Consider the following 22,742-nt stretch of genomic DNA (forward strand, 5'->3'; position numbering starts at 1 on the left):
TTGACCATGTCTTGAGTTTTTATCAAGTGAAAAATCTTGGCCACCTCTTGTGCCCATCAGCCTTGCAGATTATTTATTGTAGGTCGGTTTTAAAACTGTCAACCTTTCCCTGTCCTGTGACGTACAGGGGAAACCTTGGTGGCTGAAGGATTGGGGTGGCCAGTGGGGTGGGGTGGAGATCAGGCTGTCTTTGAGTGCTTCAGCCAAAAGGACAACTTTCTTCATTTAAGGGAAGGAAGTCAAGAGGGAGATGGTTCTTAATGTTCAGTTCTGCAATGCCGAAAGCAATGCAGCGTAGCAATGGGCTGAAATCCAGGCATTAAACTGCAGCAGAAAGTAGAGCTGAGAGGGTCCATCTGTAAAATCTGTGCTCCTGTTTTATAGGGGGGGGGATGGGGGAAACGCAGCTGCTTGGCTGCTCTGTGTGAGAAGGAGAAACTGACTGTTGGCACCATCTGCGGCTGTCCTTTGTGCTTGCTGCTTTATCTGTTCATTATAGTGTGATACTGAGTTTCTCGTGCTTTGAGTTTCAATGAGATGAGATGTGCCTAAATACAGTTGGGGCCTAAAAAAGCGGCAGCTAAAGCATGCTAAAGATGAATAGAGTAATCTGCAAATTAATTTTCTGTTTGTTTCATCTTACTGGAATGGGCAGAGCATGGTCATGTTCTTCAAAATCCAGCTGCACCAGATGGGTCTGTGGGTGGCCTGTGTGTATTCAATTTTCCTGGGCCACATGCAGCCTGGTACAGTGGAGGCAGGCTTCTGTAGCAGAGAGCGGTCTGGAAACTCTTACGTTTCCTCCCTGTCAATCTTCTGCGGCAGTGGGAGAAGATAGGATATGCTTTTGTTTCCGGTCTATGCTCATTTAATGTTCAGTCACAAAGACTTTGGAGGAGGTGGAAAAGAGCAATAACGGCACCATTTCACATTTCAGTAGGGGAAAAGATTCTTGGCAGGGTTTTCAGTCCCACTGTTACATACGTTCAGGATATAAATTACTCATGCAAAAAAAGAAAAACTTTTTAAGAGCATTGTTGCATTTACTGTTTTATGTCCCCTCATTATTGCTGTGTAATCAACACACATTTTAAAAGAGACTTGTGGCTTTAGACCATTTTGTTGTTGATAAACGAAATTGTAATTATAACCAGGGAGCGGGCAAGAAATACAGGTGCTTTGGAGGAATAATCACAAGTGGGTTGAATTCTGGGGGCCAAGGTTCCCTTCTGTCTCTAACTAGTACACCTGCCAAAAACCGAGAAACGCTAGCCAATGAGAGCACAGGATACTGTTGCCTTGGTTGGTGCCCTCTGTGGAGAGGCTGGCCTCCTTCAGTCTTTGCTGAGGATTAGTGTAACTGAGAAACTCAGTTTTTGGAGTTGTTGCATTTAAATGCACTTCTGATTTGCTCGTTTTAGCTGTTTTCAGTGTGCTTTAATGCCTCAGCATAACTATGGGCTCATAGTTAACATGGAGAGGCAATTTATGAGTATTAAAAATAAAATAACACCAGTTCAATTGAGAGGCATGTGCTTCATGTTGGATTGAAGGACAGCAGAGTGGGAGATCTTGCAGAGCTCCTGTTGATTTCTGTGATGTTTGTGCAAGAGAACTTCCCCAAGTACTTGTACTCCAGGATTGAGCCTTTGCTAACACATGGAGGCCATTTCTCCCTACCATGGGTGTCATAATATTTCTGCCTTCATAGAAATGTCCAGAAATCCCAGAAGTAAAAGATGGCAATGAGTAATTTCAATTTCTCTCTTCCCTGAAATTCTTCCTTTAACAAAACCCAAACAGCCACCTACCACAAACACAGATGTATGACGCATCTACCTAAAGGACGGCCATGCTGTGATGTTTTACGTTTCACAGTTGCAACATATATGAATCAGATATTTACTTTCATGGATATTGATCTCACCTTGTTTACGCTGGGTGAGGGAAAACTTTCTTTCAGCTAACCAGGTGGTATTCTGCTGTTGCCACTCCTTCTCCTGCTTTTCCCCTTGTCTGTCTCCCACTGCAAAGCAGGTTTACTGGCACTCCTTTGCAGATTCATGTCACAGAATCATTAGACTGCTTCCTCCTTTTATCTTTATTTGCTGAGAGCATTATATGCTCACATTTGAGGAACAACTCACCCCTTGCATCAAAGCTACACTTAAGATGGATGGTTTCCATTCGACACCACCGTAATTGCGTTCAGCTTGTGTGGAGGTGCTCTGCATTTGCTTTTATGCCAACACTGGCTGCATTTACAGTTTTTCCAGAACACTTTGTTCATTTCTCCCCCTGCTTTCCCCCTCAGAACTCAAGTGGCCACAGTGTAATGTTAGATAGTGATTGTTATCTCCAGGCAACATAAAAGAGAGGGGAAAGAGGGAGGGCGAGTACCCTTTGTTGCTGGCACATTAGTAATAATGTGCCAGGGATAAAGGGTGAGCACAATTTGATCAAATGCTTGTTGACAGATTCTTTGGCTAATAGAGAGAAGGAGCTCACAGTAGTTCTCTGTGCTTAGAATGCATTAGTCCAGAGAATAGTGTGCATGCTGTCGTTAAGGGATTAATCACTAAAAGTGAAGAGGGGATATAGAAATTCTAAAAGAAAGAAAAAACAGTGAGCTTCCTCACCCTTCAGTTGTTATACCTACCCAGTTTTAAACCAGGGACCAGCAACTAGTGAGATCGGTGTTTCTTAACTTCTTAATCAGTGGGCATGGTGGTATTTTCTCATATCCAAATCTGTCTGGGTTTGTGACGTCACGTCATCATGCTGACTACATGATCTCTGATGGTCTGGGACCATGTAGCTGAATTATGTTGAAAGACATGACAGTGGAAAATTGGGGGGGGGGTTGTATCACAGGAGTTGCCAAAGCCTTCCTTTCATGCTGAAAATATTTTGCTTTCGAAAACTTGGTGCAGCCCATGAAATGTAGTCATTTCTCAAGGTGCTAAACACTAAAATAAGGCCTTGCATTTTAAAAATTGCTTTAAATAATAACTGGAGACTATTCTGATTTCAAATGAAGTGGTAAGGCTAGAAAGGACAGAAATGAAGGAAGAAGAGGGTTATGGTACACAATTTTGGTGGACCAAGGTTTTAATCACCAAGGCAAATGAAATTACAGCAGAATACTTCAGAATAAAGTTTAATAAAACAGTTTATATCAGAGATGAACCTGTGGCACTCCATATGATCTTAAATTCCAGCTCCCATCAGCCCCATCTACTATAGCCAATGGTCAGGGGTGATGAGTTGCTTGGGTTTTTATTGTAAGCATTATACTGGTAAATATCTAAACAATATTCTTCTCCATATATGTGTGTGTGTTCGTGACTGTAATACAGAATTCATTCTTCTAACCACTTTTGTGTTTTTGTTTCCAGCGCTGCTCTCGTCGTGGTGTGAGGAGCTGGGACGACTCTTGCTGCTGCGTCACCAGAAAAGTCGGCAAAACGACCCTCCTGGGAAGCTCCCCATGCAGCCGCCCATGAGCTCCATGAAACCCTCCCTTTCACACAGGTGAGTCCCATGCAGGCCTTTGCCCTGCAAGAGCACACACAGCATTAGTTACTGTGATCGGTGGTTTAACTGGAATGCCTGCTGCTAAGTAGGGGAAATAGCTGCATTTTATACGCAGGAAAGAGCGATAGAAATCCAAGCATTTGGAAGCTTGGCTATAACTCTGCTACATTTGCACCAGGCACTGATGTGAAGTGCATGAGTATGTGTTCTGATCAAACTTGAACCTCAGCCTCTTTGGATTCCACATTGCTGAATTCCTCTTATTTAGTAAATTATTTCTTATATTTCTGATCTGTGTGGAATGGCCATGTTCAGATGTATTGGTGGCCAGGAATTATACTTGGGGAGATGAGCCAATTCACAAGCCGCTCCTCTCTTCCTGGAGTGGGGAAACACACCCAGGAGCAGCTGGTTTAGTGTCAACATGTGAACCAGAGGTTTGTTTCTCTCCAACAAACCATGAGTACTGGTTCATACTTAACGCTAAACCAGATGCCCCAGGTTATGTTTCCCTGCTCTAGGAAGTGAAGAGCCAGGTGGAGATTTCTTCAACTGCATTCATCGGCCAATTTCCCTAACCATGGATTTTGGCCAGCCTTGCATGCAAATGAGACCAATCAGTATAGGGGGGTTATGGAAAGGAGTGAGTGGCTCCAAATGCTTGCACTTTGGCACTTAAGATGGAAATCCAAGCTGGAGAAGAACTGACAGTTTTGCCCTGCGTGGTTCTCCTCCTCCCACCCCAGACAAAGTTATGGAAGCTAATGGAGTGGCTTCGTTCCATTAGCTTGCGTGGGGAGTTTAGAAACCCTGCATGGCTGAAATCTGAGGGTGTGGGAGGCAGAGGGGCCTCCCTCCACTTGCTGAGGCCCAGGAGGAAAGGAGCCCCTCTTTCAGCCTCAGGTTTTGTTCCTGTCGGATTCTCCCATCCTTGTCAGTTTAAGCCAATGGAAGAAAACTTCTCCACCAGCTTGTATAGGGGTGGGGTGGGCAGAGCAAATAATTTTTCTAAGCTCTTGGATTGGGTTTGAAAAATATCCCCCTGAGATATCCCCCTCCTAAATAAAAAGATCTCAGGTTTTCTTTCTGTTAATTCAAGGCGTTCGGAGAATTTGCTTATTTCAACATGGCACCCTCTTTTCCCTTTCTCTGCTCCATCCTTTGAGCAAACAAGCAGGGCGAGAGGGTCATTTGGAAAAGGAAGCTCTACCTGAAACTTTCTGAATCATTTTTGGGTGATGTACCCCAAAAAGCAGAAGTGAAGTCAGCAAGGAAGTGGGTCTGCAGCACCCTCCACTCTCATTTGGCTCTGCTCAGAGTCCTTGGCCACTCAGCTCACTAACACCTCTCTCTGCCTTTCTCTCTTGTATCACTTGCTTCCCACTTATTTCCTGCTCTAGCCCACCATCCACTTAGGATCCTGCATTCTGCAGCACTAAGACTCTCCTGTTTTACTTGCTGATCCACAATCCCTCCATACACTTAACCCTATCAGCAGCACAAGGTGGCAAGGTTACATCACAAGGCAGGAAGGGTCCCCACTTTAACACAGCACACATTGTCATGAGAGTCACTTAACCAAACCCATCAAATTTCCCTCTCTCTGTGGTCTTTTGTTACAAGCTTCTCACTGAGGATATTCTGTGATCTGCCCTCATTATAATTGTACTCAAAAGATCAGAGTGTTGTCCTTTTTTTCCTGCTGTCTAGTCAAAGTTATCTGGATTCCCTCCCCTCTCTTTTGCCCCTTTCCTTCCCATGCACATTTGAGTGATGAGTGAAAAAAATAAGCAAGGACATAAGCTCCCAGGGGCATATTTATTGTATGTTTTCTTAAACACTCAAAAGTTACAGGAAAGAGACCAGTTGCACAGAATGGAAGCTTGGAGGTCCTTTTCTCCCTATATGTGTGGTGGTAGCTCTAGGACAAAGAAAGCTTGGCGAACTGGCTAGAAGTAGGCAGCCAGGCAGTTGCATGAATATAAAATATATGAAATATTCCACAAATGTTGAAGAAGAAGAATTGAGGGCCATGATCTCAAGGAAATGATATCCACATGTTCTAGCTGACAGTTATATTAAAGAGTTCACAGTACCTCTTTCTAAGGATATTATAAATAGATCTTTCAATTCTGAAAAAATATGTACCGTATTTTTTGCTCTATAAGACGCACCAGACCACAAGAAACACCTACTTTTTGGAGGAGGAAAACAAGAAAAAAAATTTCTGAATCTCAGAAGCCAGAACAGCAAGAGGGATCGCTGCGCAGTGAAAGCAGCAATCCCTCTTGCTGTTCTGGCTTCTGGGATAGCTGTGCAGCCTGCATTCGCTCCATAAGACGCACACACATTTCCCCTTCCTTTTTAGGATGGAAAAAGTGAGTCTTATAGAGCAAAAAATATGGTACTTTTTAGTGCCCTGAAACCATCAATATGTTACAGTGAGGTTTCCAATTTTTGGTGACATTCACACATTCAAATTGATTGTCAGAGGCAAATTCTGTGAATATTTGAAAGCTCAAGAATACATCTTCAAATGTTGACAGTCACCTGTCAGCATTCAGTGGTGAATGTCTGAAAAGTAATGACATTTCTACATTTGGACATTCACACACATCATCTGAGATTATCAGCATTCACGTGAGAATGTCAACATTCAGCACATTTTGCACTTGTACCATTTCCCCCCAGAAACCTCATTGTATAATGAGCATGTGATTTCTAAGGTAACAGCATTCAATTATACAGCTGCTGATGTTTATATTAAATATACCAGTTATTATTGCTATAATTCCCAGATTAACTGAATCAGAAAATAGTCTGTTCAGAGAAAACAGTCTCTGAAGTATTTTATGGTCCCCAGCTGAAGTGTAGATTTAAATTCTGGAGGCAGAGTTGCTTAGAAGACAAAGCTTTTCTGTAAATCTAGTAAGTGATCTTAAGAGAGAACTGGGAGTATTGTTGTTTTTTTAGGATTTGCACAGTCTTAAACTCAGAATAAATGTTCAAGTAGCTTGTGGGATATGTGTGCTGAGCTGTAGAAGGGGTACAGAACTGAAAACAAATTGTGCCCTGGGTTTGCATTGATTTCATTGGATTGTGTGTAAACTACATTGGGATCACTTGCAATTAAGGGCAATATAGAAAATATTTTTAAAAATTAAAATTGCTGAATTGTGCCCAGTATATTCCTTTTGATCCTAAAAAATAATGAAAAGATGAAAAAGGAAGGTCTAGCATGTATATTTTGCATTTACGTTGCACATTTGAAATGTTCAAAACAATTCCCATGCATTATCTAAATTAGCCCCACATCAGCCGGGTCAGTTTGCAGAGGAGCATGAGAAGACTTGTCTAAGGCAAGAGAGTATGTGGCAGAGACAGTATTTTAACCAGGGTGAATGTTATACCCAGCTCCAACTGCTTCAGCTACTACACGGTTTCTCTGCAGACCTTTGTGCATTTAGCATGAAGGTCTGAAGGGGATTTCTAAGTGAACCAGTCCACAATCAGGAACCCTGATAAGACAGGGAAGAGAAGACTTGTAAGTTCAGAAACTTTGGGGGCAGGGTTTGTGTGCCCCACCCGCAGTTCAACCCTTTGCATGGTCAGGCGAAGACCTTGACATGCTTAATGTGAACTCAATTGGCAGCAGGTAATTAGAGCATAATTTTCTGACGAAATCAAGCTTTTAAAAACAATTGTAAATTAAAGAAGGCATGCGCACACCAAACCCTGTCCTGGTTTCAACAAGAGCATCTACTTAGTAGTCATTCAGAGCCATTCCTTACCCTGTTGTGCTTTGTACACTTAGTAAGGTGCTTGTTGCAGCTTGTATAGCACATGTTAATGCTTTGCAGTGTCAGTAACAATGTCTGCAAACACACAGCTGCTCATTGCAGCATTTTCTGTTATCGCAAGTCTTTTTGGCTCCTTTTTTATCTCCTATCATCCCCAAATTTGCCTTCAATATTAATTAAATGGCAATTTCCTTACAACCAGTGATCGTATTCGGATGCTTTCTTAGAGAAATCAGAATTGATTAAAATAAAGAGATGAAGTTTTTTTTTTTATTAAAAATAATACAAGTGATTTGATTCCAGAGGTTTGATAAAATTAAATGGAAGATGAAATTAACTACTAATTCAGTTAGGGGCTTTATTATTTATTAGCATTATTAGGCATCCATGAAATTCATCTGAAATATCATATAGGTGTTCTTTTCAAGCTTGAGGACAAGGAAGGGATTTTGGCCATTTCACTCCCTTTTGCTTTAATATTTTTGTACCAGTCATAGGAAGAACCCCTTTGATTATGTGGTTTGTTGAATCATATCTAGAACATAATAACCTTTTAAAAAAATACAGAAAGAACCATGACCTGGAAGTGGAACTGTATCCACAGCTGACATCAGTGCTTACAATTCATAAGCTAAATTTAGACTTACTGCATTCTTGTAATACGTAAACCATAGTTTATTTTGGTAAAATCATTTGATAAGCAACTGCTTCGCTCTCCCCTTTTCCTCAACTGATAGTGAAACTGAGAGGCTGCATAGGTCTTGATTCACAACACATTTGAGCCTACAGAAATCAAGTGCTTGCAATCATTCCTACGAAGATGACACGGCTGTCTTAATTGCCAAGTTACCTGCTACTTTTTGAAGGCTTCTAGAAAAGGGTGGGCACAATTTGGCTAAAACTGAAAGGAAGCCAGGGGGACTTGGTGGTTTTCATTAAGGTCCCACTATATCCTCCTCCCCCCCACCCTCAAAAAATAATAATAATCAAGCATTCTCTAGTCTCTAGATTAATCAAGCACGGAGAACATTAACTGAGAAGATTAATTTTGTTGGGTGAATAAATGTTAACTCCAAGAATATACTTATTTGGCGAAGGGGTAGGCTGCTTTGGTGCTGTTGTTCAGCTGTATTTTTTTAAAAAAAGGGTGAGAAAGAAAATATTAAAATATGGATTCTAATAATGAGCTGTAGCATTGTTAAATGGTTTCCTCTTATGGCCCAATTCCGTTTTGAGGACAGGAAGTGATTTGCAGTCAAGAAAAATGGTTACGTAAATCTAGTCATGGTTTTCTTTCACATGAAGTGATGCTCAGGCCCTTTTCAGACAGGAACACAACAAGAGTAATAATGTGTTGTGTATGCCCTATGTCTCCCCCTCATATAACACATGAAGACCCATGTTTGCTTGAATGAGGAATCTACCTGCGTCTAAGATGCAGATCAGATTAGGAAGCAGGTGCAGATGGGACTGTCCCATTTCCTGAGGACTCGTAACTCAGGGATTCAAGGAATGTAGTTGGGAGCTAAGGTGCAGAGCAGGACTGGCCCAAGATGTTTAGCCGCTGTTGGCAAAATGCCCCAATGATGTCCCCATCCCCACTATGCCAGCCCCCTCCCTGCTTCCAGCCCCACCACCACAACTGCACCCTTGCCTTAAGCTGTGTGTGTGCTGCCACCACAACACAGCAACAAGGACACACCAGTGAGGGCAGCAGCACTGTGGTGGCAGAATGGTTGAAGGTCCAGTGGGGATGACAGCAGCAAGGAGGGGGTCAGATCTGCCTGCTGAGGCAAATGGCTTCAGCTTGCCAGAGTCTGGTAGGGATAGCACCTGATGGGTCAAGAGCCACGCCTGTCTGTACACTGTAACTCAGGTTTGAATCTGGTGTGTGGGTGGGTGGGGGGGGGTGCTTATAGCAAAAGAGCAGGTCATGACAATAAAAATACATGATAAAATACTCCACAAAGTTAATTAAAAATCTTTAAACCAGCAGGCAAAATGCAGTTCATTCATCTGTTCATTCATCTGATAAACCAGGTGGATCCATTTGGCTATGGACACACTCACCTTTCCTGAAGGCCTGTAGGAAGAAGTATGTTTTCTGCTATGCATAAAACTAATCATCCAGATTTTAAGGGAAGAATATTCCACAATTGGCTTGCCACCACCAGGAAGGCCCTGTTCCAAGTACCAGGTCTCCAGATTCCACATATAGCAAGAAGGCGTTTCCTGGCAGATCTTAAATAATGGACTGGGCAATGCAGAGATAATTGCCCCTTCAGATAATTGATTCCCAGCACTCAGGACTTCATATGTCAACACTATAACTTTAAATTCAGCTTGGTAGCATATAGGAAGCCAGCAGATACCTTTTATAATTGATGTGATGTAGCTGTGAGTGGCCAAATCAGTCAGGCAGTCGCAATTTGCTCTGGCTGTGATCTCCAGGCCATTTTCAAGGGCAGCATCACATTGAGTGGATGTGGATCTGGGAGATCAGATTCTTACTCTGCCAGGAAATTTCCTGAGTGACCCTGGACTAGTCACACACTTTGAGCCCATACCACCTCACAGGCTTGTTGTTAAGGATAAAAATTGATAGCTCCCATATATGTCACACTGAACTCATTGAAAGGACAGCACATGAAGCTGGTGAATATGTAAATAAATAGAAATAGAAATAGAAATGTGATAATAGATTAATGTTGGAAAGAACTGATTCCAATAAAAAGTTAGTTACTGCAAATGATTAAGCTATTAAAATTAATCTAAAATAGATTAATCAGCATGGCATGGCTGGGTTTTTGTAGGGGGGCAAAAATGCTAAATAATAATGTCTTGTCTCTTCTTTTCAAAAGCTATTTTTGCTGTTCTTTGGGCATGCATGCTAGCATACTAGCTGGATTTACAGACGCAAATCCATCAAACCCTTCATTCATGCTGCCTGCTATACCTTCTCTGATTCACTCTCCCTGTAGATCATCCTTCAGTTCCCTGGTTTCTGTGCAGAGCTTTTTTCTTCTTCCTCTCTCTCTGGTTTTGGAGGCAAAAATTAAAACAAAACAAAACCCAGAAGTGGAATCGGTTTCAGTAGCTCCTTTCCTGATTGTTGTAGCAATTGCTGACCTCCAGGCACTATGAATAAACAGCAAAGCTGGGAACAAAAGGATTCTTCTGGCTGCCATTATCTCACATTAACATAGCAGAGGCACTGCGGTGTGAACAATGCCATTCCCATTCACCGATAATCAGTGAGTTCCTGGGCGTTTGGATTACCAAGGCAACAGGCAATGGTAGAATACTGGGTGGGTGTCTTGGTTCGGTTTTTAAAATTATTGTTATCCTCATTATTGAAGGATCAACTGGATATAGAATCCTAAGGTATTTTGATAAGTACAAGTAAAATTAATGCCTTGCTACTTAACGGGGTAAACGGAGAAATTTCCTTTGAATGCTGGCACATGGGTTGAATAAATCATGGATGAAACAGGGCTGGCTGATGCTGTGAAATGCAATAAAGATGAAATTGTGTATGTCAAGCTGCAAATGATTGTGAGCCATTTTTAGTGTCTTTGGAACACAGGTAACAGGTGGGATGTTAATAGCAGGTGGGATTTGTCGTAGGGGGGCTGTAGCAATGTGTGTATGTATATAGTCTACCTGAATGCCGGAATTGAGTGCAACATGAGAATCTTTTTTTGGAAGGGGGGGGGGGAGGTGATTCTATCCCATAATTTGAAAGTATGGTAATAAATAAATCCAATATCTGGGGTGCATTTTCTGTAACAACTGTCTTCCTTTCCAACGTAGTTTTATCATTTTCCTAGCATGCTGTGTATGTTTTTCTGTGTAGCGTTTACATGGGCACCAAGTGTTTATGGGGTTGGCCTCAGCTATACACTCTTGGCTGGGCTCTAAAGAGTTCTTTGGGGCACACTCAAGAACTTGAGCATGGCCACTGGCAGATGACTTCTTCGGCTTTAAACAGCAGACATCTGTGCCATATCACAAACTGCTTTTGAAAGCCCCTTTCAAAAGTGGAGACTGCTGTTTGAGAAGCACAAGACCTTTGGTGTCTAGAACTAATTGTGCCATTCTTTGGATCCCAACTGTTTTGCTTCCAAATCCAGAATCATCCAAACTGAGCTTCTAAATAAAATTTCAATCTCTTTCCCTAATCTTAATTTAAGAGGGCTGGGTTCTGCCATCTGCTTGCATGATTTATAGCATCTTATTCTCCAAATGGATATACCAACAACCTCATTAGGTCAAGGTCTTTATTAGGGTCAACTAAAGTATCACAGAATGGTGAGAAACCTTTTGAGTTCTCCATAAAATCAGGCTGGATGTTAAGCAAAGAGGGAAGACACATGGGGTTGGGGAGAAATAAGCTGCAGTGGTCACAGTGTTTAGACAATGTTTAGTAACCCAATTTCCAATAGAATGGTATACTCTTGCTTCAGTGCTCATACTTTTGCTTCATCATTCAAAACATTCTCTAATAGAAAGAGTTGGCAGACTTAGACCACATCCACAACCCAGTTCATTTTGTTTCCATGACTTTCCGCTAACTGTTAAGTTCCACATTATCGGTGAACTTTGACACGATGTAAAAGCCACTTTCGGAACTCTAGTGGAATATAGTGGAAGTTTAGTACTTATTTCTGTGTTATTTGCTTCCAGAAAAAAACATTGTGCAGATAATATGGAAAGGAGTGCTATATTCCACAATAGTTCTAGAAGTGAAATCTCAAATATAGTGCAGAACTTAACAGTTAGGGAAACATCATGGGGGATTAAATTGTCATGGGAATGCAGCCTTGGTTTCCACTAGGTGCTTCACAGGTTACACCTAAGGATCATAATGTTTGCATTGGTTACAGTGAGTTTGTTCTTGGCTACAACTTGTGATTAGTGAGGAGAGAGCTTAAGCACAAGCCCAGGTTTGAATGAGACCTCAACTCAGCAAAGGGTAGGAGTAAAAAACACGAAGGGAGGAGTAATGTGGCTGTATACTGGGAGCAACCGCATAGTTTGTCTGTCTGATGTGCAATGCGGAATTTGCTAACATGGCATACCTTAGCACATAAGCCAAACATGTAAGTATTTCATCAAATACTGTGCTTAGGCTTTGTAGGTCTAAATACACCAAATCTGAGGCCAAGGGGGTGTAAAATTTTGAGCATTTTATGCAGTGGATAAAATATTGAACATGGTGAACCAAGAATCAAATACTTACTCAACCATGAAGTATTATCTTACTACATTTTTATCCTACTTCCCCCTCCAAGGAGCTCAGAGTGATGTACATGATTACATATTTATTTTCACAGGTAGAGGTAGAGGCAGAGGCATCATCTAGTGAGATTTATGGTTGAGTGATGATCTCCCTGGCCTAACTCTGTTATTGTACCCACGACACCACACCAGCTGTCCATCAGAATAGTGTTTGGCTTTTGACAACTCATTCTCTTACATCCTAGTCTCACCTCAGAAGGTTGCTGGGAGGATAACAGAGATAAGGGTTGTAAACAGCTTTAGGAAAAGAACTCTATAGAAATAATTAATTCAGATTGGGACACAGAAGTCTCTATTAGATGAAGATTAAACAAAGTACATGTAAGAGACATGTGAATGAGTTTTACAGAAACAGTTATATTTGCGTATCTCTCACCTGCACATAGTAAAAAAAAAGAAATTCCTCTTTTCATTTCATTGATAGGTATCCTAAATTGTCCTTATTCTTATTGTCTCATACCACAATGTGTGCCCGCATGCCTGTTTCTTCTACTCCACTCACACTAACTCAAGGATGAGCAGAAACCTTGAACCTTGAAATAGCAAGCTTTTGAAGTTAGAGATTTCATTCAAGGCAGGCAAAAATGTAGGCAGCTATGTTGATTCATTGGGGGGGGGGAATCCAAAAAGAAGCACAGTGTAACACATTTCTTTTTTAAAAAAAATATCCGCAAGAACAAGAAGGAGAGAGAAGAAAAAGGTGCATTTTTTAAAAGGGCCTTTTGAGGGTTTCCACTGCAATATGTAACTGCAGTAATACGGCGCAGCAAGCACAGGTTCTTTCTCCCAGGATATCTTGGAGCAACTTGAAGTCTTCTGCACTTGTCACAAATACTCACTGCATTTATCTGCCAAGAATTGCCAGGTGTGCCTCCAGCATCCCCTTTACCAACAGCATCTTACTAGCTCATTACTTTGTAACTTTCAGTTGGTCCTTCCAGAGTTGCTAAGTTTTTGCTTTTCTTTGGAGCCGTATATTAATGCAGTCAGAAGATCTTGCCATGAGGCAAGGTGAAGCCACCATTTTGAGGGCCAGACTTGGAGCAACAGAAGGTATAATCTACCAGAGTAGTTATCCTCAGCATTTTCCGTTTGTTTTGTTAAGGCTTGCACAAGATGCTCTGCGTGGGCACCAAAATGTCCTGGGCTGACCCTGCAAATGCCCAGATAACCCACTGTAGGCTAGAACCAGTCCCATTGCCTTTCAGAAAGGCACTTAAAAGGCCAATACCTCAGGACCATTGGTTCAAATGAACAAAGCCATGTGCTGCAGTGCAGTAGAAGACAACTTCCTCACCTCAGTCACTGCCTAAAGGAAAATTCTTTACTGCCCCCCTCCAAGTGTAAGAGTCTGACTCTAGGAATAGTCAAAAGGAATTCACCAATGGAATTGTCATCCTGGAACTCTCCGCTTCAGAAAGCAGGCAGGGCCCCAAAGGCACAACAAGGGCATGTCCTTTACCCTACATTCTCTAGGCACAGACCCATGCGCCAGGGCAAAACAAAAATTAAAAGTGCTCAGACACAGACCTGCAAAGCCCAGACCTGTGGCTAGAAATGCAGAACAAAGCCAAGTGTGGATGAGCCCTTAGTCACAGTTCTCATCATGTACTATCTTAAGATGCTGGCAGGTTTGGTTAAGATATACCTGTTTCTCTTTAGTGAACAGGAAGGTTAATGTCCGGTGACTTTTCCAGCGTATTGGGTCAAGTCCATGTTTCAGGCATGTGTAAGTGAGAGCAAGTCAAGTGCAATTCGCATCTCACAATCATGAGAAATCTATTGACCTGGTTACCATACATCACAGTTAAAGAGGTTTGGTTTATTAGTTGGTGTCAGTGTACAGATGATTCCATCATTTCTTTCCTGAAGTCAGCTTACTCTTCCTCTGAAACTTTTGAACACAGTTTGAATTTCTTAAAATGAATGTACAATGTACTAGTAGCAGGAACAGTTAAATGGTGCAGAAAAATTTAAATTAGCTTGCTTCTGGTATGTTGTAGTTCACTGCAGTTCATTTCTGAGGTGTATATGAAGAGCTTTTCAGAAGAGTCAGTATATCTTGCTTTATTATAAACGGGCAAGATGACCCGTAAATGATGAGAATGTTTGAAGGCTGCAGCATTTAAAATCTGAAGTTTTCAGATATGTAAATAGTGAGATGAACACAAGGGAGAGGGTGGTTTATTGAGTGTTGCTGTCAGTGTGCCCTTAAATCTGTATTGAGAAACTTTTCTTCATTGCTATTCCTAGTAGGATTGGGCTCTTCCAACTGAAGGGTAATATAACTACTAAATAAATAAAAAAAACACATCTTCAAAACATAGTCTGTTACCTTACTTTTTCTCTCAGGTTGTGAGGTTTGTCTGCTGACTTTTTTAAAAAGATAGAAGAATATCCAATTCTACCATTGACAGTCCATTTCAGCAGGAGTGGTTTTCAGGCTTTCTTGCTTTAGATAACACTTTGCCTAATTATTTGAAGAGCCCCATACATCTACAAAGGAACCACTACATTTTTCTGAAGGCTCTGAAGGATATTTTAAATCCGTGTTTCCCAAACGGGGGCCATATTGCCCTCGGGGGAAGGCAGGATATCCCAAGGGGGGCACAGGTGAAAAATGCATAAAGAGGTGGCAGAGCACAAGGCTAGGGTGTCACAGACAGAAGTGAGAAGTGAAGGGCGGGAATCATTTAAATCCTGATTGGCTGGCTATCCACTTGGCCAATCACAAGCATGTAAGGGGGCGGCCCACCAGGGCCTAGCGCTCCTTTTTGCCATGTGAGTTTTCTTGGAGCAGTCCTGGTTTGTTTCCGGCAGGAGAGGGTGATCGCTGAGGCTCCTGTTTTGACCAGTAGAGCCCACGATCCAGAACTCTGAAGTCAGGTAAGTGTAATGGTGGGTTGTTGCTACCGCCAGTGCTGGGCAGATGTTGCCAAGGGGCACAGGGCCTGTTGACAGCATTGGCCAGGCTCTGCAAGGTGCGGGGTGAAATTGACCCCAGCACCTAGCCAAGCGGGCTTGTCTAACTTGCATCTAGTAAATAACTGTCTACTCAGAAGAAAACCACACTGAGTTCAGTGGGCTTTACACCCAGGTCAGGGTGTGGAGGGCTATAGTGTTTTATCTAGGCAGCCAGGGCTCCTCTGGATGACAAGATCTTTTTGCACCAGGTCAGTGAGGAGCACTTGCTTTTTAAAATTCTCTCATATATACAGAACTCCCTGTGTGCCTTTTGGACTGTATCTGTAGATTTCCACCTCTGTGTCAAATAACCACAGAGCCTAGGGCTTGCCGATCGGAAGGTCAGCAGTTCGAATCCCCGCGACGGGGTGAGCTCCCGTTCCTCGGTCCCAGCTCCTGCCAACCTAGCAGTTCGAAAGCACGTCAAAGTGCAAGTAGATAAATAGGTACCACTCCAGCGGGAAGGTAAACGGCATTTCTGTGTGCTGCTCTGGTTCACCAGAAGCGGCTTAGTCATGCTGGCCACATGACCCGGAAGCTGTCTGCGGACAAACGCCAGCTCCCTCGGCCTATAGAGTGAGATGAGCACGCAACCCCAGAGTCATCCACAACTAGACCTAACAGTCAGGGGTACCTTTAGCTTTATTTTTTATAATACATGGAAGATGGATCTCCCATGGGAGGTTGTGGACTCTCCTTTCATTGGGGTTTCTAGGTTGGATGGTTGGATGGCCATCTGTCATGGATGCGTTAGCTGAGTTTCCTACATTGCAGGGGGTGGCACTGGAAAGTTGACCCTTGGGGTTCCTTCCAGCTCTGTGATTCTATGTTTTTCTGCTTCAACAATATTTCATTATGTTCCTATCATTTTATGTAATTGTATTTTGTATAAATTATTTAAAAATATATATAAAATGTTCTATTTACAAACAAAACATTTAAATAGCTACCTTTCTACCAGTAGGGCATGGGCATGGGTGCAGCCAGGATTGTTGTCAGGGGGGCAGGCAGAACCTCAGATTTGTATTGATTTTTACTTACTGGGGGACAGCTACCCTGCCCCCTTGGCTATGCCCATGGGGGGGCACAGGAAGGAAACAAGGTTGAAAGGGGACCACAGTCAGAAGAAGGATGGGAAACACTGTTTTAAAGTAGGCACATGAGGCATTGCCCAGGCCCGTTTTTGTTAGGGAGGCCCATTGAATGAAGCATGCTACCAAAAAATCTCATGTGGCTCTGCATGGCAGGGATGGATTTGGTTGTGATAAAGACGTTGTCTTGGGCAGCTTGCCCATGTTTCCTGATTTTCCCATTGAAGAACTCTAGAGGTCCCCAGAACACAGTTTGAAAAACACAGCAATAAAGAACCAAGCTTTTGAAGCTTTCAGTGGTTTTTAAAAGATGGAATCTTGACAAGTACAATTTTTTCTCAGTCCTGCAGCGGTAGTATGACTTGTCAGGCTGCATGTGCCAAAGTTTCCTCTTCTGCACAACTGGTACAGAGACAAGAGAAATGTCTTCTGTAGCATCTTGTCATCTAAGCCCCCCTTCTGGCATTATCCTGGCAGCAAGGAAGTTGCTGCTTTTCATGCTGCCCTAATAATGCCTGGAGCCCAAGGCAACCTGGGAGGAGTCAGGGATTCAGCTAGTTCCTTCCTGGGAGCTGTAAGAAGGAGCTGCCTCATTGATTAGGATTCCCAGCATAAGAGGAGCAGTGCAAGGAGCCAATTCCAGAAGAGACTTTACATTTACCTCTTTGCAACAGGATGTACTACAGAGCACCCCAAGGTCCTCACCTGAGCTCAGTGAATTTGAGTAGGGTGAGGAAGGGACGTTTCTAGTAATTTATAAATTTTATTTAGACACAGAAGGGATGAGGGCAGTATTTAACCTCACAACAACCTTGTGAGAGGAGTTAGGCAAAGGAAAGGTGAGTCACCCACAGCTCATCATAGATTTGAACTCAAGTCTCTTGGGTCAAAGTTCAACACACTAAGCAATACGCCACACTGGCTCTCCTCAAAGTTAATTGGATTACAGTTAGTTTTATCTTATATTGGCAGGTTTCTTATAGTTCAATTTTTTAGAATGATTTTTTTTTAATGTCAAGTCCCTGTTGAACACTCTAGTGTATCTGGTCTGGTCACAGTACACTGGTTTCAGTCAGTGGCATATGACGCATAAGGGAGAGATGTGGCTGGTGTCTTCTTCGGCTATACCTGGTATCCCCTGGCATGGGGATCAGGTCCACTCTAGTGCTCACTTTGTCCTCCACCTTTCCCCTGGCCTCCTTTCCTAGTTCTGTCTCTCTCCCCTAACCTCCCATCCTGCTTTCCCCCTATCAAGCTCTCACTTCGGAGACAGCGGCTATAGCTCCCTGAGGCAGCCCATGCCTTGCACATGGTTCAGTCCCTGGCATTTCCAATTACAGATATCGGGTATCAAGGGTGTGGGAAACCCATTACTGAAACCCTGGGGAGCTGCTGTCAATGAGTAGTCAACACTGGGCAAGATGAGCCAGTGGTCAGACTCCGTTTGGGGCAGATTTTCATGCTTATATGCTCAACTGGTCTGTCATACACATACACTCTAGTCCTCTGTGCTGTTTCTCGCTTTGCTTCTGAGAAAGCCTCCAGTCTTCTTGGCATACCAGGCAGAGTGAGAACGATGGCATAATCACTTCACTGGGCGTTTCAGAATGCTCTGCACTCCAGCACATGCCTGCCTGAGCCAGCCTCTGGCACCAGCCCTCACAGTTACGGATTAACCCTACTCTCCAATTGTTTTACTACCTACATTACTTGTTTCCCCATCAGAGCTGCTAAGTGGTTAATGTCCAGTGTTGTGACTCTGAGATTAATACTGTTTTTCACAGATGTCTTTGGGAATGTCAGATTCCTCTCGCATCAATTCGCATAGTCTGCAGTTTCAAACCGCAACCCCAATGTTTATTTCAAAGTGTTTCCCTTGTGTCTTGGGGCAGAACTACATATTCTGGAAGCCGCCCAGAGTGGCTGGGGAAACCCAGCCAGATGGGCAGGGTATAAATGAAAAAAGTATTATTATGAGCAAGATGATAGGCATCCCCATGTCAAGTACTCTCCCTTTATACCTGTAACATGGTGTCATGGTGTCATGGTTGCAGCATTGTGTGTCTCTCTTCACCCAGTCCATGCTATTGGCTGCTGCTGCTGGTAGCGCCGGATTTAGGGTTGTGTGGGATGTTCCCCTGCACAGGGTGCGCAAAATGGCAACAACAATTTATACAACTACCTACTGAGAAGATCAATTTAAAAAGCAACTGCACCAAAAGTAATTACTGCGAAAATAATAAATATTGGGGGAGGGGGGAGGCACCAAGTTTTGCCCTTGCTCAGGGCACCGTATTACCAAAGTCTGCCCCTGCTGCTGTCAAACGCAGGGAGGTGCACATGATGATGCCATGACATGGGATAAGCAATATTATATGTTGCAGGAAAAAACTCAATGTGAATATGGTATTTTCAGAACAGCACCCCCACACCCCCTGTATTGTGTAGATACATATCAGACTGTAGTTTATTCTTTGTGTGTTAGTGAGTATGTAACAAAATATTAGCAATTTATCTAGCTTTGTGATTTGCTAATGTGCTCCTTTTCCTCTTTGGTGGTAAAGTAACGGAGGCTGATTAGATAATACTGCAATTTTCCTGTTTGAAAGCAAAGATAAGTTGGATGAAGTGAGGAAAGCCAAGAGTGAGTGAGTGTGTGTGTGTGTGCTTGCCTGCCCATTGTCTGGAGTAGCTATAAGCATAACTTAGCCCCAGATCATAGATGACATCATTGTGAGGACCACATGCAAAACAGGGTAATCAATGTGCTTTGTTAGGGCTTTCAATTTTTATTCTGGACCTACACTTTCCCTTCTGATTCATAGGTGCATATGTGACGGCTGCCATCTTGACAGACCCCAGAGATTGAAACGGGGACCTCCAGAGCTGAAAGCGTGAGTCTCTACAGCTTGCGCTAAAGAGCCAGGCTCTGAAATAGGCTGTAAAAGACTCCCTTGTTCTCTGTGGATCAGCCACAGAAAGGGATAGTTCATATACTTAGATAGATTTACCCATAGCTATTCATCCCCAGGTTCTTTCCCTGCATTTAGTGCTTCAGGAACAGTTCTCTGCAGTGCTCTGACCTTTGATAGCTCCCTCTTTGTACCACCAAATCCATGCTTCATGTTTCGATCCTAAGGAAACTCACCAAAAGTTGCCTTTACTCCTTCACTGGCATTACCAGTGGGGCCTGTGGGTAAACAGCACCAGAGCAAAAAGCTGCTCTCGGATCAAAGGTGTTTTCATAGACAAGATGTGCCAATGTGAATAGGGAACAGTTACAGTGACTGTACACAAAGTCAGACAGAAATGTCCTAAGGACATTTCAGATAGGGTGGGGTAGTTGTTTAATAATGGAGACTTGTGTCATGCCCTCTCACTAAGCCCCAGGGAGGGAAACAACATTTTTACTTCACTTATCTTCACATGATAGTTCTGTGATGAGATGAGTCGCCATTATTTATGCTATACACGTAGAGAACCAAACCTGGGAAAGGGATTTTTTTTAAGGCTATTCACTGAGTCTAGGGTTGCCTAGGGATTTGAACCCAGGTCTCCTGATTCCACCTTCCAGCCCATGACCACTGGAGTTTTCTTAGCTGATTTTGGGAAGTTTAAGGAGCTGTGCTTACCTGCAGTGCATCTTGTTAGCATGAGACCCCAGCAAACTGCCTAGCAGGTAATTGCAGGATTGGGGTATTAAAGAACAGGACCACAGTAAATGTGGGCATTGTGAAGAGGGACTGCAGAATACGTGAAAGCATTACCCTACAGCTAAGCATATAGACACTAGAGTGTTCTATAAAAGAATCAAGGAAACACCGGTTGCAGTGACACTTAAGAGACTCAGACTGATAGAACGCATTATGCTGCCAAATTAAATTTCCAAAGCCTAGGTGCCACTTCTCAAAAGCAGAATCGGGAGACAAAAGTTGTGTGTGGAAGTGGGGCTTCCATGCCCCCAAACACCCCCTTTGATTTCCCTTGCACCCCGCATCCCTTACTAATGTTCTAGACCAGTGGTTCCCAATTGGTGGTCCGCAGACTGCAGGGGGTCTGTGGCACTATTCACGTAACAAAAGGTACTATAGAGGTATCAAAATTTGCAAAAGTAGGGGTTCCATGGCTTGGCTTCTGAAAAACGGGGGGGGGGGCACAGAACTTAGCTAATTGGAAACCACTGTTCTAGACACATGACTGAAACATGATGCTGACACTCCAGCTGACGGGGAAAATGGCAGGGAGAATTGCAGTGGGGAAGTAGCTGGCAAGGAAAGGATTCCCGCTTCCAGGACACCTATTCAGTAGAGAAGCAGCAGCTAGGAGGCTGAAAAGTGAATTGGCTGTAACGTACGGTCCCAGACGATGAGGAAAACTAATGTCCCAGCTGACTGCAAGCAAATACTTTGTCCTTGATCTTGCAGTTTCTTTAATTGTTTGATTTTAGTGCTTTACTGTGCTATTGATGGAAGGATTTTGCTACAATGTTTTCATAAAATCACACTGTGGTATAAAAACTAGTATCCTGATTCTTGGCACATTTACTTGATAGCTTTTACTAGATAGCAAGTTTCAGTATTCACAGTGCAACCCATTTCCATGTTGTGTGCAGTATTCCCTAGGTAATAATTAGTCTAAGAACGAGGGTCTAAATAAAAGTGTTGACGGACTAACAGATTATTTTCAGTCCTTGGTGTCTCCTGTAGCTTCATCATAGCAACACCTATTATAATTCTCAGGTTGCATTAAGGTGGTTGTCTTCAACCTTTCGGTTCACCTCTAGCCCCAATCTGCAACATGGAGCCCACATTTATGTTTTCTCTTTTCTTTCCTTTTTCTTAAAAAGAAAAGAAAAGATGATTGTGATGATGCCATTGGTACAATCCACTTCAGGTTACACAAATTGAAAGCCAGTGTCTTTATGCTTATTTAGGTTAGAAAATTATCTACAATAGCATTGTCCTCCAAAGGAAAGTTAATGTTAAAACTTCCCCCATCGTTACTCTTGAGAAGTCAGCTTGTTTTAAGTTTTGGAGGAAGCTAAACACCCTTTAAATTGTGTTTCTGTTCCCATTGCATCCCCTCCAGTCATGCACAATATCCATTTCAATGGGATGCCCTCAAAATAAACATTTGCATTCTTAATTATGTATCATGGTTAAGAAGATGTTTCAGATCCAGTTTGTTTATTCCATTTGTATTGTTACTTTTATTTTTGTCCATCGCTCATTTTCAACAGGTAGGACCTGCTAGGTCAATTTTGATTGTGAGCTGTTGGCATGTTTGGATCCCCATGCCGTGTAGAAAGAAAACTTAACTGCTGGTTTTTAATTATTACACATACACTCTCATTTCCAAGCTTTATGTAACACACATTTTGAGTAGGAGTGCTTCCATTATCTGTAATAAACAGCCTCAAGTGCTCCAGCACTGGAAATCATAGCAACCAAAGTTAGCAGATTCGTACTTCAACAAAAAGATAGCTTGACTTTGCCCAGTACCATAACCCCTGTATTTATTCATCACATTCATACCTGTCTTCAAAGGTTATTTAATTTATACATATTGGAAAGCTTGAAATTTTATATTTTACATTCCTGTGTTAATGGCTTGCACCTATTTAAATTTAAAAATATGATATGCATGTATTCCAATTAACGCAGAGCAGACACACATCAAAGACCAAGCTGTAGGTTGCAGGTTTTGAGAATACAGTAAATAAATAATAATACATTTACAAGTGGATATAGTGCCTGCGGGCATGGTCTGTTCACATCTGAAGGTGCAGCACTTGTGCATGGAGGGTCCAAAGTTAGCATCCTACAGCCCTGATTCCCTTTCCCATTTATGTGTGAACAGGCAGCATGATGAGATGTTAGGAGAATATTGGGCTTCTTATGTCCATCATCCAACTCTCTCTTGCGCCTGACACAAGAGGAGGGAGGTGAGAGACATGTGCAGGCCTCCTGCTCTCCTTAATATCCCGTCAGATTGACTGTGCACATGCCTGTAGATTTGGTCTCCAGGAAGCTCTCTTGAGCTGTATTGG

The 22,742-nt window shown here is 42.6% G+C and overlaps 1 protein-coding gene across 22 annotated transcripts in view; it reads left to right on the forward strand.

The window, feature by feature from the left end:
* The window catches only part of ZMIZ1 (zinc finger MIZ-type containing 1), a 375,034-nt gene that overhangs the window by 317,251 nt on the left and 35,041 nt on the right, over nt 1–22,742 (forward strand). For 15 of the 22 annotated variants that reach the window (XM_083502435.1, XM_083502431.1, XM_083502439.1 and 12 more), the window contains 2 exons: nt 3,399–3,534; nt 19,519–19,587. In XM_083502435.1, the coding sequence (XP_083358561.1) occupies nt 3,399–3,534; nt 19,519–19,587 (205 nt within the window). The remainder of the gene's footprint in view (nt 1–3,398; nt 3,535–19,518; nt 19,588–22,742) is intronic. The other 7 variants (XM_083502432.1, XM_083502427.1, XM_083502426.1 and 4 more) reach the window with 1 other exon arrangement.

This window comes from Podarcis liolepis (assembly GCF_965112155.1).
Source record: "Podarcis liolepis genome assembly, chromosome: 5".
NCBI classification, from domain to species: domain Eukaryota; kingdom Metazoa; phylum Chordata; class Lepidosauria; order Squamata; family Lacertidae; genus Podarcis; species Podarcis liolepis.